General features: G+C 34.8%; 2 protein-coding genes across 2 annotated transcripts in view; one reads left to right on the top strand and one right to left on the bottom strand.

The window, feature by feature from the left end:
* Positions 1-689: 689 nt before the first annotated feature.
* On the bottom strand, positions 690-16,208 carry LOC128207181 (E3 ubiquitin-protein ligase RNF216-like). Its single transcript, XM_052909964.1, has 9 exons — positions 16,015-16,208; positions 12,850-14,246; positions 12,346-12,462; positions 10,983-11,198; positions 10,218-10,437; positions 8,917-9,051; positions 6,687-6,797; positions 4,981-5,126; positions 690-4,720 (listed from the first exon to the last, which is right to left on the bottom strand). The coding sequence occupies exons 2-9, from the start codon at positions 14,219-14,221 to the stop codon at positions 4,653-4,655; spliced, it is 2,385 nt and encodes a 794-aa protein (XP_052765924.1). The 5' UTR covers positions 14,222-14,246; positions 16,015-16,208; the 3' UTR covers positions 690-4,652.
* A 118-nt stretch (positions 16,209-16,326) lies between these two features.
* Positions 16,327-18,660, top strand: part of LOC128208123 (ATP-dependent RNA helicase TDRD9-like) — a 48,230-nt gene continuing 45,896 nt past the window's right edge. The window contains exons 1-2 of the mRNA XM_052911487.1: positions 16,327-16,561; positions 18,291-18,375. Coding sequence (XP_052767447.1) covers positions 16,389-16,561; positions 18,291-18,375 — 258 coding nt within the window. The 5' untranslated portion in view covers positions 16,327-16,388. The remainder of the gene's footprint in view (positions 16,562-18,290; positions 18,376-18,660) is intronic.

Raw genomic sequence — 18,660 nt, 5'->3', positions numbered from 1 at the left:
TATTCACTGAAACACTTTTTTTTTAATCAGAAATCATTTAAGCCTTTGACAATGTACATGTATATTGAGATTGACACCAGAGAGGAGGATTAAATGTTATTGGTCTAAGATTGACAGTACAGAAATAGTAGTCTATTGCTCACAATCTTCTGCCTTATTCTGTCAAATACAGATCTCGCATGGTGCATTTCTTTATTATGTCATTCAATCAGTCTGTCTGATATATTATGAAGTACATTCAAGCTACATTCTAATGTTTAAGCTATCTTATCATATATTTTGTACCGTGTGTATAATGAGTGTATTTGGGCCTGAATAAACATTTATCAATTCAGTCTCTTGTGTCGATAAAAGTCTGCCGGTGGCTGACCCCAGTCACAGTCATGTGATATTTGATTTTTTTTTTCTTTTTCAAAGGGAGGCAATTAGCCTATCGACCAGCTGGGTATATATGCAAAAAAATATTGCTGTGTATTCATGACCAACACTGGGAACTACATAGAACCGGCAATAAAGGAGGAATTATTTCTAGAGTCATTCTACTTCAATTAAGTAATGTTACCTACGAAGGGAGTCAGTCCTTTTCCCAAACTACATGGGAAGTCATAAGTTCTATAAAAAGATAAATCCATTTATTAAAAAAACAAGTTTAAGAAGCTGAATGATAAAAACAAGCAGAAACATTAATTCAACATTTAATGATAGATCAAAAGGAGACTGTATAACAACTTTATATCATACGACGAGCATTGCACGATGTGGATCAAACAATTGTACGCACACATGCAATTTAATCACAGTGAATGTTGTATGTATATGTTTATAACAAATAATTATTTTCTGTATGAATAGATAATACTTGTAACAATAAATTATCACATTGCAAAATAAAATGAAATTACACAACAAAGTAATTTTAATGGCCTTCTTAACTAAACGTATATAGGATTAAAATGACACTGTGGGGTACTTCAATTTAGATTAGTAATAATAATGATTCCGGAACAAAGTTCAACTTCAAAGTTTATAGGCTTAAGCGGAATATTAATGCCTAAATATGGCCGTTACAGTCATGGTGACAACAATAACATAAATATTTATCTCATTTACCGATATGTGTCATACAGAGTACTTCAAAATATCTACTTATTTATTTCAAAATAAGGGATAATAACAATTAAATAAACATAAATAACACAGAAAGTAGTCATGATTTCTGAACGATTCAAGTACATATTAATAATGAATGATTAAAACAATCAGACAATTCCCATGCCAATGTAAAAGTACTTGCAAAACAAAATAATTTATTATATAAATATAATTTATTATAATTAGACCAATATATTTATAGAATACTAGATTGACACAATAATGAATGAAGAATTTCAATTGAATATATTTTATATTATACGATTCAAAATTTATTTATTAATTTACATGTATATAACAAACATCAATATAATACCATTATTTTCAACAAAAGTCTGAAAGGGGCTGTACACCAGATTGGCACCAAAAAAGGTTTTTTTCTGTAACAAATTTCAGGACAATTATTTAATAGAATGTGTTACGCTTTGATATCATAATTGTAAAACTAGAACTCCGGGAGTCGGATGTGTCGCCTGACGAATTATTTACTGTCAACATTATAGCTGTTAGATTGGCATTTTATTGATTTATAGACAATGATATGTTGCCATTTAACTTTCAAGTGTAGGTGGCATTTGAACTGAAGGTAACAAAGTTAAGCCATAGCTCACCTTGAGCACTTCGTGCTCTGGTGAGCTAAAAAAGTGTGCAAGGTAAAGTTAAACATGAAAATTTACAAAGGGCAATAACTCTAATATGGAAGCAAGAGATACAGTTTTTGTGCACTGCGATCCCCTTCAATAAGATCTATCTATCTCTATAAAGTTTCAAGTTGATAACTCTTATAGTTTTCGAGAAATGCCCCGGACAAAATTTAAGCTTGAAAATTAACAAAGGGCAATAACTCTAAACATATAGATGCAAGAGTTAAAGTTTTTGTCCACTGCACTTTCCCTCAATCAGATATACCTACGGAAATAAGTTTCAGGTTGATAACTCCTATAGTTTACAAGATATGCCACGGACAAAACCTAAGCATGAAAATTAACAAAGGGCAATAACTCTAAAAATATGGCAGCAAGAGTTACGGTTCTTGTGCACTGCACTTGCCCTCAATGAGATCTATCTAGCTATGAAGTTTCAAGTTGATACCTCTTATATTCTTCAAGATATGCCCCGGACAAAACTTGAAGCATGAAAATTAACAAAGGGCAATAACTCTAAACGTATAGATGCAAGAGTTACGGTTTTAGTGCACTGCACTTTCCCTCAATCAGATATATCTACGGAATAAGTTTCAGGTTGATAACTCCTATAGTTTACGAGATATGCCACGGACAAAACCTAAGCAAGAAAATTAACAAAGGGCAATAACTCTAAAAATATGGCAGCAAGAGTAACAGTTCTTGTGCACTGCACTTGCCCTCAATGAGATCTATCTAGCTATGAAGTTTCAAGTTGATACCTCTTATATTCTTCAAGATATGCCCCGGACAAAACTTGAAGCATGAAAATTAACAAAGGGCAATAACTCTAAACGTATAGATGCAAGAGTTACGGTTTTAGTGCACTGCACTTTCCCTCAATCAGATATATCTACGGAATAAGTTTCAGGTTGATAACTCCTATAGTTTACGAGATATGCCACGGACAAAACCTAAGCAAGAAAATTAACAAAGGGCAATAACTCTAAAAATATGGCAGCAAGAGTAACAGTTCTTGTGCACTGCACTTGCCCTCAATGAGATCTATCTAGCTATGAAGTTTCAAGTTGATACCTCTTATATTCTTCAAGATATGCCCCGGACAAAACTTTAAGCATGAAAATTAAGAAAGGGCAATATCTTTAAAACTAAGAAAGCATGAGTTACTGTTATTGTGCACTGCACTTGCCCTCCATGAGATCTATCTACATATGAAGTTTCAAGTTGATAACTCTTATATTCTACAAGATATGCCCCGGACAAAACATTAAGCATGAAAAATAACAAAGGGCAATCACTCTAAAAATATGGAAGCAAAAGTAACAGTTCTTGTGCACTTAGCTATACACCTAACTCGGTAATATCACGTGATAACACCGACTAGCAAATCACGCATAGGGAATGAATTCTACCAGGTAGACATACCCAGTAATCTTTTTTAATGGAAAAATACGAAATAACTGCTAAACTTAAATAAATTGTAAACTAAGTGGTACCAACTTTATGACAGTTTTCGACAATTTTCTTTTTTTCTTGCAAATTGATCATCTGGTGCACAGTTGCTTTGCATGTATCTTGTATATTGTTGAGTGAGTCATGAAAATTTACAAATTTTTAATCAGCAAAATGGATTTCATGTCACAGAATTCTTCATACAGTCACAAGTAAATAATATGAATTTTTTGGTTTAAAACGTATTTCACATAACTCACATAAAAAAACGACAAAAAAAGTGCACAAGTACCCATCACACTGATCACACATTAAAGCCATTATTAAGAAAATGAATCACAACACTTATAGGAACAAGTGCATGTTCAACAACTACAATGACTTTTTATGCTCATAGTTCATATGTTTTTCATCTGAAATGTATATACATTTATAGCAAAAAGTCATCAATTACAAATTTGGGCAACTCCATGTAAATACATAATGCACCAAAATAATAAAAATCTTAACATTATCAAGTTATAAATGAAAACAAGAAAAGAAGTTCAGCAAAATGAGTAATTTCCAATGAAATTACATACCATTCATATCCTTGCTGATAATTTTAGAAGCTGCAAATTTCTGCGAAGTTGAGAAAAAGCTCATAAATAAAATCCCTGATATATGTTGCCAGCAAAATCATATAGGATCAACCTTTGAGGTTAAACAGGGATATTATCAACCTGGCAATTGAAGGGCTGAAACCATAAGGGGTTTGCATGCCCGTCTTGGCCTCTATTGCCATTTGGGGTAAAAAAGTATGAAGCCCTCTGTCCCGGAAGTAAAACTGGAATTTTAGAAACCATTTGAGGGCTCTCATGACTCTCAAATTTGAAGCAAACTGGAGTGTCAATAACTAACCATATACAAACTAAAAACTATATATTTTTTTTTTTAAATATATGATTTTTGTTGAAAATCCGCAAAGTTTTCCGATAAATCACATACCTGTTTAAGCACCTAAGATTTATAACTAAACAATAAATGACATGCAGAATGAATGTGAATACAATGAGTCAATGACAATAGACTAAATGCAAAAAGACATTTATTTTACATAGATTTCCAGTTAATTTATATACCTGTATATTTATTTGACTACCAGTAATTAATAGTGAATGATATATATAATGTATCATCATTGTGAATTTAACAAATGGGAGCCTCACTGTCTGGTCTCTTGTCGGAGGTTGCTTGCAAGAGGCAGTCATCCATTCGTCCATACAACCCTGTGCCCTTACCTATTAACAGCTGCATGTATAATCCCTTTATTAGTCAATTAAAAGGTTAAATAAGCAACCAACTTTGTGATAATTGCTGCAATATTTGACGTTTCATAACACTTACAAACATAAAATGTTTTCATTAATCACCATCAGCATCACCCTCGTCATCATAGTAATCATCTTGGTTTTCCTCATTTCCTTTCAGAACTGCAATTATATAAATGATGTCTTCCAAATAATCAAAACTAGGTAAATCAGGCAACAACTAAATATATAAAACTAGATTGTCCTTAATTTTACCTGGAGTTGGCTGAAAAGCTAAAAGCTACAAGTATCTATAAATAGCATTGTTAACAGTCAGAGTCAGCTTCTAAATGTGACGCTTTTATGTAAGTGAAATAAAATTGTGTTTAACCATTAAGGAAATTATGGAAAAGGGTAAGAGATAAAATTTAAATAAATCTTACTGTTATCTACAAGACTGCTGAGGTCAATGTCCATGTTGTTAAGGTCAAGGTCGGGATGATTCTCAAAATATTCGGATGACGCCTCTTCTGCAGCTTTCATCATCTCTTTCCGGTGGAGGGCTCGCATGTTTGAGTCATCATTGCACCTAATCACACGAGTAAAATAGGAAACAGTTATTATTAATTCAAGGACAAGGTTGTGTTGGTTCTCATGATAGCTTGCCATCAGCACTTCTACCGCTTTCATCATCTCCTGTCGATGGAGTGCAAACATGTTTAAGTCATCATTGCATCTAATCACACATGTCACCACATGTTAATAGGAAACCATTATTATTCATTGAAGGTCAAGGTTGGGCTGGCTCTTAAAATAGCTTGCCTTTGCTCTTCTGCAGCTTCCATCATCTCCTGCCCCTGGAGTGCTAACATGATTGTTTAATAACTGCTCCTAAACACATATGTTAAAAAGGAAACCATTTTTATTCATTGAAGGCTAAGGTTTGGGTGGCTCTCAACTTCTCAAGATAGCTAGCTGTCGGCTTTTCTGTAGCTTCCATCACTTCCTGCCTGTGGACTGCTAACATGTTTCTTTCATCATGGCAACTTAACACACATATTAAATAGGACACTTATTTATTATTCATTAAAGGTCAAGGTTGGGTCGGATCTCAAGATGGCCTGTTTTGGGGGGATTTGTTTTTTGTGTGTGGAGGGACCGATTGTTACTTCAAAATTTTAGCAGTCCGGTCAAGGCCAGGGCAAAACACTTTCAGTCCATGAAGGACTCATATGTTCGTACCATGTTAACCAACAGAAAACATTTAATTTCATACATAATTATCTACTTAATACTTGAGAAGAATATATTTTTATTCCAGGCACATTTGCGGACGGGACCATTTTCTCAGTACAAGTATATTGTTTTAGTTTGAAAAACAATGAATATCTTTATGGTAAATCATAGTGTTGGGAATCGGTTGCAATTTTACTATCGATGATCGGTTCCACTCAAGTAACCGATTATCGATAGTACAATCGGTTTTTAAAATACTGAGTTGTAGTTTTATTCATGTACAGTATTAAACCCTTAATCATTATATGCATATACCTTATGTCTATGATTGAAGTTATTAAGTGTTGTTGTATAAAAAATAGTTCATTTTCTTGCTCATTGAGGCTTTCATCAGCAATTTTGTTAAAGATAACATCTGAACACTTACTAATATTTAAAAAAAAAAAAATTTGATAATGAATTATACCTAAATACTATTGATTGTCGCCAATTTCAGGCTCAACCAATCGATTTTCGATTATAATCGATCATCGGAACATCACTAGGAAAATCATAAGGGAAAGTAGAACGAAACTTACATGGTGCATGTTAAACTGGTACCATGTTGTAGATTGTTTCCTTTGTTTTTATGTATAGATAAACTCGCATATCGGAACAGTTTCAAATAGCTTACCCATGCAATTTTTATTGTGACAATGAATTGCAATGCTATTCACTTATTCGTGTGATAGTTATTGAACGCTCTTGACAACATGGTACAAAACAGTTACTTGATCCAATACCCTACAGATTGGAATTATACAATTCCTGTAACAAGCTTGCATATGTTTTCAAAAACTCTAGTTGTGGATGCACTATTAGTTAATGAAAGAATTAATCTATGTAATGTCGACAATTATTTATGAGGACATACCCCGGACTGTCACTGAAGTGTTCGTAGTCAATGTGAGGTTCCCGACACACGTAGCACATGGTTGTTCCACACTGGCACGTCATCTTGTTACATCCATCCAACTTGTAAAACCTGCAAATTGTCACATTTTGCAGCAATTATTACAACTGCTTCAAGTCATGTCATTCCATTACTTCTTTGTACTTGAAAATACTCCCAAAGTTCATAAAAGATCTTTTAATCTTTAAAGCTGCACTCTCACAGATTTAACGTTTTGACAATTTTTTTATTTTTTGTCTTGGAACGAGCCAATTTTTGCGAAAATCCATGAAAGGCAGTTATATAAGGCTGATGACAAAAAATTAGAACGCAGATTTTTATATACATGTTCAAAAATTTATGTTTTATGCCTATTTCTTAAACCGTTAGTAACGGTTTAAGCCATAAAACATTAATTTTCGAACGGAAATATGAAAATCTGCTATCTGATCTTTTGTCAGCAATATTATATCATTGGTTTGCAGATATTTACGCAAAAATTTGCTCTTTTCAAGACAAAAAATAAAAAAGCTGTAAAAACGGTAAAACTGTGAGAGTGCAGCTTTAAAGGGTACAGGAATTATAGCAAACATTTAAAAATAATGCCCATGCTCCATGAAAAGGCAGCAATTGTAATACACATATATCAGAAGAAGTCAAAAGGTTGAAGCATTATTACCAACAGGTTTAAACATTTTATAACATGCAAAAGTATGGGCAAACTTGGGCTGTTTACTACGATACTTTCGTTAAAATCCTATCTGTGGCTTTCAAGTTATCCTCAAGATGAAGACATAAAGGAGTCCATTACATATTATAGCTCAGACAAGCAGCTATCAAAAAAAAAAATGCAACTAAAATAGTTAAAACACAGTTATGGTTCTTGAACACTGCACTCTTCCTCTATAAGATCTATCTGAAAATGAAGTTTGAAGTAACTTCTTCATATTTTTTTCAGTTATGCTCCGGACATAAATGAGCATAAAAATGGTACCAATGACAGAGTTATGGTTTCTGTGCTCTGCACTTCCACTCAATAAGGTATGTCTGTAAATGAAGTTTAAAGTCAACAACTCATAGACTTTTGAATTTATGCTCTGGACAAAATTTAAGTAAAGAAATGAAAGGTCAATAACATTATAAATACTAAAAACAATGTTATGGTTCTGGTGCACTGCACTTCTCCTCAATAAGATATATTGGTATATGAAGTTTGATGTCATTATCTCATAAACTTTTGGAGTTATGCTCCAGACAAAATGTATTTCTCAAAATGAACGAAGGGCAATAATTTTAAAATACCAAGACAGAGTTATGGTTCATGTGCACTGCACTTCTCTTCAATTACATGCATCTGAATATGCAGTTGAAACTAAATATCTCAAATACTTTTGGAGTAACATTCCTGGCAAAAAAAGTTTGAAAATAAGGCAAAGGGGAGATAATTCATTACATTTGGAAAGTAGGATTAAAGACTTTTAGTGCCGAACTTCCTCTCATTGTCATCTGTCTATACCATATTTCATTTAAATCCCCCAAGTTCTTTCTGAGTTATGTTCTGGACAAGCAGTTTCTTTATTTATGCATACAGTAAAAGTCAAAGGAGGAGATAATTCAGCAATGAAAATGGTAAGATTATGATTTATGTGCACTGCACATGCGCATACTGCCCTCTGTTTATATTTAAAGTTTCACTGAATTCCAATCAAAATACTAAGTTTTTAAGTTACTCTTTAGACAAGTCATTTTGTAACTTAACTTTAAACAATTTGTAACACCCTAACATCACCTTCAAAATATGTTTCACCTTGGAAGCTATTAATAGCTTATTTTCAGCGCAAAAATGATTTACAGTCATATTGTCCTGAAAGCTGCACTCTCACAGATTGATCGTTTTGACAACTTTTTATTCTTTTAAATTGGAATCTGCCAATTTTTGCATTAATGTCTGGAATCCTGTGATTTAAGACTGCTTATAAAATAATGCTTTTAGCCATAAAACACTAGATTTTGAATGTAAATATAAAAACTGCAATCTGATCTTTTGACAGCAGTCTTTTTATCACTGGTTTCCAGACATTGGTCCATTCAAAGACAAAAACAAAAAAAGTTGCCAAATGGTCAATCTGCGAGAGTGCAGCTTTTACATCATTTTCACATATTTCTATTCATAAAGGTTCAGATTAATTAGATTAACATCATTCCAAATTACCTCTTGTGACATTTGGGACAGACACGAAGCATGGACTCGGACACCTTCATCTCAATGAACGTGCGAATACCGGTAACCCCCTGCTTTTCCACCTCGTTACATCGCAGTGGGATGTGGTTTGGTTCCTGGCATAGTCTGGGATAAATAAAAAAACAACACACATGTATACATGACTTCATTACATATTTGCAAAATAACCATTATTGGTTGCAAATGGTAAGACTTCAGCATACAAAACAGGGGTGAGTTAGCTAAAAAAAGCTCAGCTTTTTAAAAGCATAGCTTAAGATAAGCTATATAACTGCCCTTTTCAGAAAGCTGCGCTTATTTTTGGAACGGGTATGTAGGCATAGCGCTTTTGCATAGTTCCACGGTTGGCCTTATTTATCTAAGCAATCACCTGAATCAAAATAGTGCTAGCCACTAATTAATAGAAAAGTTAACCAATTGCAAAGTTGGAGTTGGAAAGCTTGAGATGCTATACGGTAGCACCAATTGTAACCATAGAACTCAATTTATCTAACCGTCTGCTTTTTAAATGCACCTTTGGTTATAAATGGAATAAGTTTTCAGTTTATTTCCAACATTCTTAAAGTTATATTTCTATTTTAAGCCATATAATTTTATTATGTTGGATTGCCATGAATATGCAAAACATAGTTAAACAATAATTAAGGGTCATTAATAATAATAATAATCACCTCCCAAAGTCATCACTCAGGTGCCTTTCTGTGCGAGCCAATTACCCACAGAAAGTCCATGTGATTTTTAACGTTAAAATTTTCTATGCCACAACCTAAATTGTCTTAGCGCTATCTGTGAGGCAGCAACATTCTTGCCTCAGGACCTAGAAAGCGCTCCATGCTAACCTACACTTGCATATGATTTGGTTGTAAAGCGCTTGATGAGAAAAGGGAATAACATGGGGAACAGTTATGGGACTTGCTACACAAGATATCACATGACATGTGAAATGTGTAAGCCAGCATGAAGTTTCTTGTGAATACTTTAAAACTGTTCAAATGTTAAGAGAAACATTGAAGTTTTTACAAACAAAGTCCAAGCACTGAGCAGCAAATTTTATAAAACATTCATATGTTGACCACCGATTTTCATTTGTTTAACTTGCACATCTAAATTATTTGATTGGTTAATAATAATTTAAATTGATGAATATCACCCAATCAACAACCATTTAGGTTAACTTTGACCAAACCAAAGAATTAACCAGTTTTTATATAAATGGCTGTGAATGACTAAAAATAAATGTATTGAAAACAAGGGACAATCCCATATCTTACCTGCAAGACTCTTTAAGGCACTCTGGGTTCAGGCATCTGAACAGTTTATCTTCTGGGTCAGCCATGATTGTTGCGAAGGAGCAGAAGGGGCAGGCAACAAGGTCTGGAATTCCCGCCTGTCGAATCTCTTCCTCCTGAAGCTTGCGAAGGGCCATGGAAAACACAGCGGGGCTTAATACGGACTGTAGCGTACTTAAGGGGAAATCTCCATCACAGGTACCTGAATTGGAAATAATTCCTTGGAACTGATTCATTATTTACAATATTATTTCTTTATTTTTGCGTTATAATTTTTTTCCTTTTATTAAATAAATATACATTTATGGTAAGCTCTTATATGTAGATAATAACACTCATTTATCAAAAATTTACTACCAGTTATAACATTTCATGCCTTTATGCCTCTTTCTTATTGTTAATAAAAAATTTAAAACAATATAAACAGAATTTTATATTTGTTTGTTTTCAAAGGGTTAAGTAAGAATAAAAGACCCTTTTTTACTAGCCTTTTAAACCAAAAAAAAACATCTTTAGATTCTTATCTCATCTGCCCATCTAGTCTGATTCACTTTCCCTGCATATTGTCTCTGACGAAATGTATACCAGGTTCTATTTTAATATCTTAAAACCGATTTTGAGTTATGGCGATGGTAAAAGTTTTTGCACATGACATCAAAACCAACAATGCTGTCAAGGCTATTACAATAACTGAACAATTTTCTTTGAAAAACAGACAAACTAAAATTTATTGTTCTCTGTTGGTACCTGTCAGGCAGACAAATTTCGTCTTGCCCTCTCCTAGAGTAGACTCTGCTGATCTGCGCACACACTCTTGACAAAATATGTGTCCGTCTGCGCATGCTGCCATGTCTTCAAACAAACATTCATCGTCATAGCAACAGCCACATTCTAGCAGCTCCCCGGCTTGTCTGGCTGCGTCAATCTTCATGTTTTTCTGTTCACGAACCTCCCTCAGATGATCTAGAAAAGGAAAAGATGCTGTCTGATAAAGACCTTCACTCAACAAACATTAAACCATTGTGATGCTAATCGTCATTTTTCTTAATATTAGTAACAATTTCCATGTGCATATCTTAATGATTTCTGCACATTAAAGCTGCACTCTAACAGATTGACTGATATGTCAACTTCATCATTTTTTGCATCAGAATCAACTGATTTTGACCTCAGTGTTTTCCAATCAGTCATATAGGATAACACACAATAGAACAGATTTCAATTGATTGAAAAACTGCTGAAAGATTCTTTTTCCTTAATCTTTTCTTAATTTTCTTTTAGCCATACAACATAAATTTTCAAGCCTAGATATTTACAAACTGTGATCTGATCTTATTATCATATAAGTATTATATCACTGGCAAAATTTGGCATCACTGGCAAAATTTGGCTCATTCCAAGACTAAAAATTAAAACATACATGTAGTAAAAACCGGTCAATCTGTGAGAGTGCAGCTTTAAAGCACCTTTGAGGCATCTCCATGTTTGCCTAAATATATTTATCTTGATATTTTCTTCAGTACAACATATTGGGGGGAAGGACATTAGTCAAAGATATTCCGATGATTGATTTTAATCGAAAATTGATGGGTTGGGCCTGAAATCAGTGACAATCGATTGTAAATGGTCATCATCTAACATCGATTCAACCAGCATGTTGGTTTTCGTCCTAAGTCTTGTTATTCGCGTTTGGTTAATGTCTGTCAGTTTTCCCTTTGAGTTCATTTATACTTTTGGAAGTGTTCAGTTGTTATCGTTAACAATACGGCCACAAGCAACAACAACACTAAATAACTTCAAACATACATAACATAAGCATAGAAACTAATCGATAATTATCGATAGTCAAACTTGAACCGATGCCCAACACTACATTCGTCAGAAGGTGAGTTCACTTCAGACAGGATTTTGTTAGGTCCATTAAGACCGCAAAATGACTTAAGATACCAAGAACACCTCAGACCACATAGTTTGAGACAAATATCAATGCTCCGGAGGGTAGAATTAGACAAAATGCAGTTTATCCCATTTGTATGGCAGCCCTGCAACGAACAACCAACCTAGCCACCTCTGTGAGGCAAACACTGATGGATTGAATTATATAACTTACCTTTGATATGCCTCTTGTTTTGACAGAAGAGTACTTCCTGAAAGAATGGTTCGTCCGGGGTGTCTGGGTAGTTCAGGTGCTCCCGTATTGTCATTCGCTGCTTCTTTGACCGACGACCTGGATAATGGTAACAAGGCGTAATATTGTGTTTTTTTAAGAATGAATTGCAAATCTTCAGAGGAGTAGAAAGACTGCAGACAAATATATTTAGAAATCAAACTGGAACCTGAATGAAAGAGCTCTATTTAGAAGGGTTATTATCAATTTCCAAGTTAAATACAACTCAAATTTAAATGATTTTTCATACTTCATATATTTTGATAATAAAGCCAAGAAAACTTTTTTCATCTTAAGCAGAGGGTAGTGGCAAATGTTTAATTCACACAAATATAAAGCAAAATACCACAAATGTGTGTTTTTCGACACGAAGAGAATTTCAACTTTAATAGTCCTAATATCTATAATAAAGATGGGGTCATAATACTAGATTGCCCATAATTTTACCAGGAGTTGGCTGAAAAGCTATATCTATCTCTGCAACGACCGGAGCCAGATGGTGATTTTTCTCTTTCACGACCTTCTTGATGTACCCAGCCTTTAACTGAGGGTACATATTCTTCAGGTAAACCATAACATGATCCTTGTAGTTGTCGGAAACTGGCCTGTCTAGATTTTCAAAGTATGTAAATGGGTCTGAAAATTTAGACAGAAAATCTTGCAAGTCAAACTTCATTTCTGTAATACGTTTCTTTTCTGCATTTTGTCTTTCATGTTCAAGAACATCTTTAAGCTTTGGGTAATCACGTTTTTCCAGTAGCTCTGCTGCAATTTTATGAACTCTTTCCTTATCACTATCCATTGTCACCAGCTTCTCGAACAGAAAGTTTGGATCACAATCTCGGATTATATCTTTTAGTGCTTTGAAATCAAGTTGAAGCCTATCTTCTGCTGTCTGAGGAGCTTTACCTCTGTCATCTGTAACTGTTTCCTTTTCGGAATGCACTGATTCTTGACTATCAGATTTCGTTAACTCATCAATTACAATTTGCACCCTGTTTGGCTCGTAAAAATGTGCTTCAAGGTATGCATACAGTTCATTCTGGTTAACATCAGGTAAAACCTTACGCAGTGTTCTTAAATCTCTGTACAAGGGATTTTTCTTAAAGTCTGGGTCACTTAACAGATCAATTCCATTAACACTTGCACTAACGCTTGAATCTGAAACACTGTTTGAAACGGAATGCTCTGGTGATCTGTTTAGTATTTCTTTCGGTGTAATTGTTTTTAACAACTCTTTCAATACAATATCAATTCTGTCTTTCTTGTCATTTTCTTTCTCAAGCATGTCGTACACATAACTTGGGTCAACATCAGGATGCTTGATAAGTATTTCAGCTACATCTTTAAAAAGTTCATCGCTAGAGCTACTCACAGCTTGGTTTTCCACTGATTCAGAAGTACCTCCCTGCTTAACAATAGTTTCTTCTAAAACTTCATTTGTGACAATGTCGATCCTGTTCTTTGCAGCTCTTCTTTGAAGAATTTTATTATAAACATCATCTTCATCAACATCAGGTATTACACTAGTTATTGTTTTAGCATCTCTTACAACCGATTCAACTTTCGATAAAGATGTACCAGCTGATGTGTCAGCTATATTATTTTCAGCTGAATCATCATTGACTGTATCATGATTAATAGTCACTGATTCAGAGCTGGAAACCTCATTTAGTTGGTCCCCATTTAAACCAATGTCAAGGTCATACTCTAGTGTTCCATTTTCCTGACTTTCAAAACTGTTCTGACAACTGTCAGGCTCTGTTGAATTACTATTATTTTTGGAAAAACGCAACTTTTTTTGAACAGGTTCATCCATTTCTTTTCTCAATAAATGCCTTTTCCTGCAATGACAAAAATTTATTTTATGTAACCAAACAAAGCACTAACAAAAACAAGAGCTGTCATAAGACAGCACACTTGTCTTCACCGCTTTGACTTTGAGGTGAATTCAATAATGATATATGTGCCTGTCAAAAGCAATAAAAACAATCAAACCAGATACTGACACTTGGGAGAGAAGTATAGCCCTCCTTATACTTCGAATAGTTAACAAGGACAATTCTTTCATACAAAACTGAAATTGACAACAGAGAAGATTTCTAAGCTTGTAATATACGTGTACACGAATCGTTTAAAATGATTTATAAAATATATTATGTAAAAGTATATATTAAAATAATCATTACAATAGTTTGCGACTGGGCACATCAAAGCATGTATTTGGATAGGTACTTATTTATGTACATACAGAGTTAAGGATGAATGACCTTAAGTTGTCTTTCACCTTTAAGGGATGTGTGACCATAAAATGTATGACAAATGTTTGAACAACTAATATAAAACTTGACTTCAAGACTTTTAACAGGTTAAACCTATGATAAGTGTACACTGTAAACAGTTTCAAACATTGGTAATAAAATGTTTAACATCGGTCATACAGTCGACTTCCGTTGGCTCGGCCTCGCCTGGCTCGAATTCCTCGTTCGCGCGAACTGGTTGTAAAGGACCGATTTATTTATACTGAAGGTAAGCATTCCCGCTTGGGTGAAATTTTTCGAGGCTCAAGGTATTTTCGCCGGTCGCTGGGAGTTTGAGCCAATAAGGTTCGACTGTACATGTTAAATATGTGGTCTATTATAAGCCAAAATGGCCAAGATATAACCCCGGATATGGACCCAGATTAAAAGATATGGCTCTAATAGACAGACATTACAGTTCAGAAGGAATACCATATGTCTTGACTAGCGGACTTTATGCCTGAGAACTGAGGATCCAATACGGCCCAGAGCGGCTGAGCTGCAAAGACAGATAGTTGTACATCATTTGATTAGTTGTGTCATGGACATTTAAACCATAGGCCTGTAGTTGTATCCATGTATTAATCTGGCTGTACCATAGTCCATATAATGCACCAGTCAAATGTAACCATGGCCCCCAAGGTCCGGGGGTATACCGGGGAAAGCAGGGGAAATGGGCCGTGTTTTTACCTTCCAGGTGGCCCTGTAGTGTCAAGTGAATGCAATGGTTTTCTTTTTCGGCCGAAGATGGGGGGAATGGGCCGTGGCTTTGTAATATTGTTCTTTTAACGGGATTTGTCCGCGTTTAAAGAGATATCGCAAGATAATTAAAAAAAACACAAACACCAAACGTATGCTTTAAATATGTACATTATAATAGGCTTTACCTAGGATGTCCCCGGGTGCAGGGTCATCTGGCAGAGATTTTACCAGCAGTTTGTCGCCGCAAGAAGGGGATTCTACCTGGGATTGGCTTGACCGAAAGTCAAAGTCGCAGGTATTCCCATACCTTGGGGTCCAAGGTTACAATTGACAGGTGCTTAAACAGCCACTTCAGAATCTTTGACAATTTTTTTTGGGGCGACCCTACGCGTTAAGAGAACAAAATGAATGTCCAAATGTTAAAAAATTCCTAAATGCGCATTATTGTGGCTAGCTGTACCAGAGTATTTGCAATGATTCATACTGCCCACTACAATTGAATGTCACACATCACAAATAGGTGACAGATAACTAAGGGGGCGGGTCATTCACATCATTGTCTATACATGTTAAGAGTTTGTGCATATTCCTTCATTGGCTTCAACCTTACCTGCGTTCTCAACTTGTCAAATTACTGTATATATACAATACAGAACTGTACAGATGCAATTGAACAATGTTTCAATGTCAAATGGCATCAAAAGTTGTTCCTGTGGGTGCAAACATGTTATACAATGAGCAAAATTTTGTAAACATTATATTTATAACAGTTTTGATGAGTTTTCACATTTGTTTACAAGTCATTGTGAAACAGAAAACTGCAGGGTTACGAACCAATAATAATTGTACGACAACCCATGTATCTATTAGTGACATTTAACCAGAAGTAATCGATTATTAAAAGTAAAATCGAGTACAGGAATGGCAGCTTCTGCTATGTAAAAGTGAAACTGTTTCTCATAATTTTACGCTAAATATATCAAAATGAGTCTGATTCCAGACATAACTACTGACCAAATTGATGACTGGTTTAAAATTGGTAAGAAGACACCAAAAGTTGTAGGTGTCAGGGCCACAACAGTAGGAGGTAGGAGCCTAGATCCAGAGACTTTACAACCCAAAGAACCGGTTCATCAACATGTTCCTCACTACAAAAGGTAATGTTGAAATAATGACTTAACAGGCTTTGACTTTGCTTTAGTTGTTCAATTGTTTCAGGGATAAAGTTCTATATACCACTGCCCAATTACACTTTCGCATCAAACCGATTAAGAACCAACAAATTGGGTTTCTTGACTAAATAAATATAAAGTATAAAGTATAATATTGATCCTGTAATGCCAGGGATTTTTCTTCCCATTTTGGGAAAAAGACCCTAAGACATTTTGGACAAAAATGTGTCGTGAAAATGCCCAAATTGGGATATTTTACAGTTAAAAGAACAAGCTGTCGAGTCTCCTACAAATGAGGAAATTATTTTATGTTAGTTCTATTTTCCCTTTTACTGATCTCTGAATGTGATAAAAATGATTTCTGAATTCAAATATCCCCAAAACTTTACATCACATAGTTTATAAGGATGTTGAAAATGGTTGAAATTTTCTGAAGATTGGGAAATATATCTTACATTTTGCTTTGATGATGGGTCCAATAGTTGGACCCGTGAGTACTATAGAAAAAGCCCTAAATGCACCAGTCAATTGCAACCACAGCCACACTAGGTCAGGGGTGGGACAGGGGATAGAGGGGGAAATGGGCCGTGTTTTTACCTTTCAGGTGGCCCCGCAGTGCTGAGTGAATGTGTAGGTTTTGTTTTCGCTCCAAAAGTAGCTGGAAATGGTCCTTACCTAGGTTTCCTGGGGTGCGGGGCATTTTTACAATAGGTTGTTTCCGCAGGGCGGGAATTTTACCCGGAACTGTCTGGACCGAAAGTGAAAGTCCTCGCTATACCCAGGACCTGGGGGGGGCTGTGGTTACAATTGACAGTCAGGGTTCTCAACAAGTTTCGATTGAACCGTTTCAAATAGTGAAGTAACCGAACAGCTACTACTTATTGTATATAAAATTCACTTATTTTACGAAATTTGAACCAGCCCAATGGCCATTTGAACCGTCTATGTTGGCCGGCAGTCGGTTCTTATTGACAACACAGATTGACTGGTGCATTATAATGAGCAGTGTTTGGTAAGAACAAGACACCCGTTTTGCTCAATCAGTTATTTAAACATAAAAATTAAATAAGTCCTATGGTTATTTTAAATTAAGTTAAACAGTATATAAAGCCAAACAAAATAGTGAAGGAAGTAATGAATTTATTAATCAAATTGATAATTAAGGTGTTTAAATTTGTCTGAAATATTCGTAAGAAATAATTTCTTACACAGCTGAAATGTTTAAAAGATGTTATGGGCTGACATGTTTTCGAACTTTGTTCAAATGAGTTATTCCATTTCTTTTTCATTACACACATTAAAAAAATTATGTCTGACATAATGTTGGGAAATCGTACCAAATTTTACAATTGATAATTGGAGTTCAAAGACCAATCAGTCAACGACAGTGATCCATACATAATAACATATGTTCAAACACTAAACATTTTGCATTTTGATCTCATCATTTTATTTACCACACAATTCTTTTGCATTTTTGACATGTCTGTTATGTTATTTTAGTTCTGGCATATAGCTAGGAATAAATATATTAATTACTTGTGCTCTGATTATCATATGATAGGATGATAGTGGAGCTGTTTGAAAATCCTTTAGGGGCGGATTCAACATAACCAAGGTGACGCACATAGAGATTGGTCAGTCCTTTATTGGCACCCTTGTTAGCTATATATCTTATAAGATTTGTACATTGATGCTCTTTTCTTCTTGACAGAAAACCAGATTTTCACGGGGGCAGCGGTTATGCCACAGCTTACAGGGAAGCGGAGGAACGAAAACTGATGGGCAGGAAACATTTGGTAAAACAGCTTCATCCCCGTGTTGAGAAAGCTTAACATGTTGTACATACAGAGATCAATGCTTATTCAGTACATGGCCCACATGAATGTTTTTGCTTTCAGTTTAGCTGTTAGCTTAACAAGTTAATGAATCCTTACATACATAAATCAATACTAATTCAGTGAAGTACATGACCCACATGGATGTTGTTGTTTTTTCATTTCATTAAATTGTATTTTCAGGATTGTCTGATAGCCCACATGTTCTTCCTAATGCTATTGCTATTGGACTTACTTATTTCTTGA

Source organism: Mya arenaria, chromosome 11 (genome assembly GCF_026914265.1).
Source record: "Mya arenaria isolate MELC-2E11 chromosome 11, ASM2691426v1".
Classification (NCBI taxonomy): Eukaryota; Metazoa; Mollusca; class Bivalvia; order Myida; family Myidae; genus Mya; species Mya arenaria.
Note: the sequence above shows the minus strand (reverse complement) of the source record. Positions and strands in the feature narration are given on the sequence as shown.

Excerpts from the sequence above, each read along its gene's own strand:
- LOC128207181 (XM_052909964.1), bottom strand. The coding sequence starts at position 14,221 with ATGGATGAACCTGTTCAAAAAAAGTTGCGTTTTTCCAAAAATAATAGT. Across the intron at positions 11,199-12,345 it reads AAACAAGAGGCATATCAAAG|ATCATCTGAGGGAGGTTCGT; the intron begins GTAAGTTATATA and ends TTCCTTTTCTAG. Across the intron at positions 9,052-10,217 it reads TGCCTTAAAGAGTCTTGCAG|ACTATGCCAGGAACCAAACC; the intron begins GTAAGATATGGG and ends TATTTATCCCAG.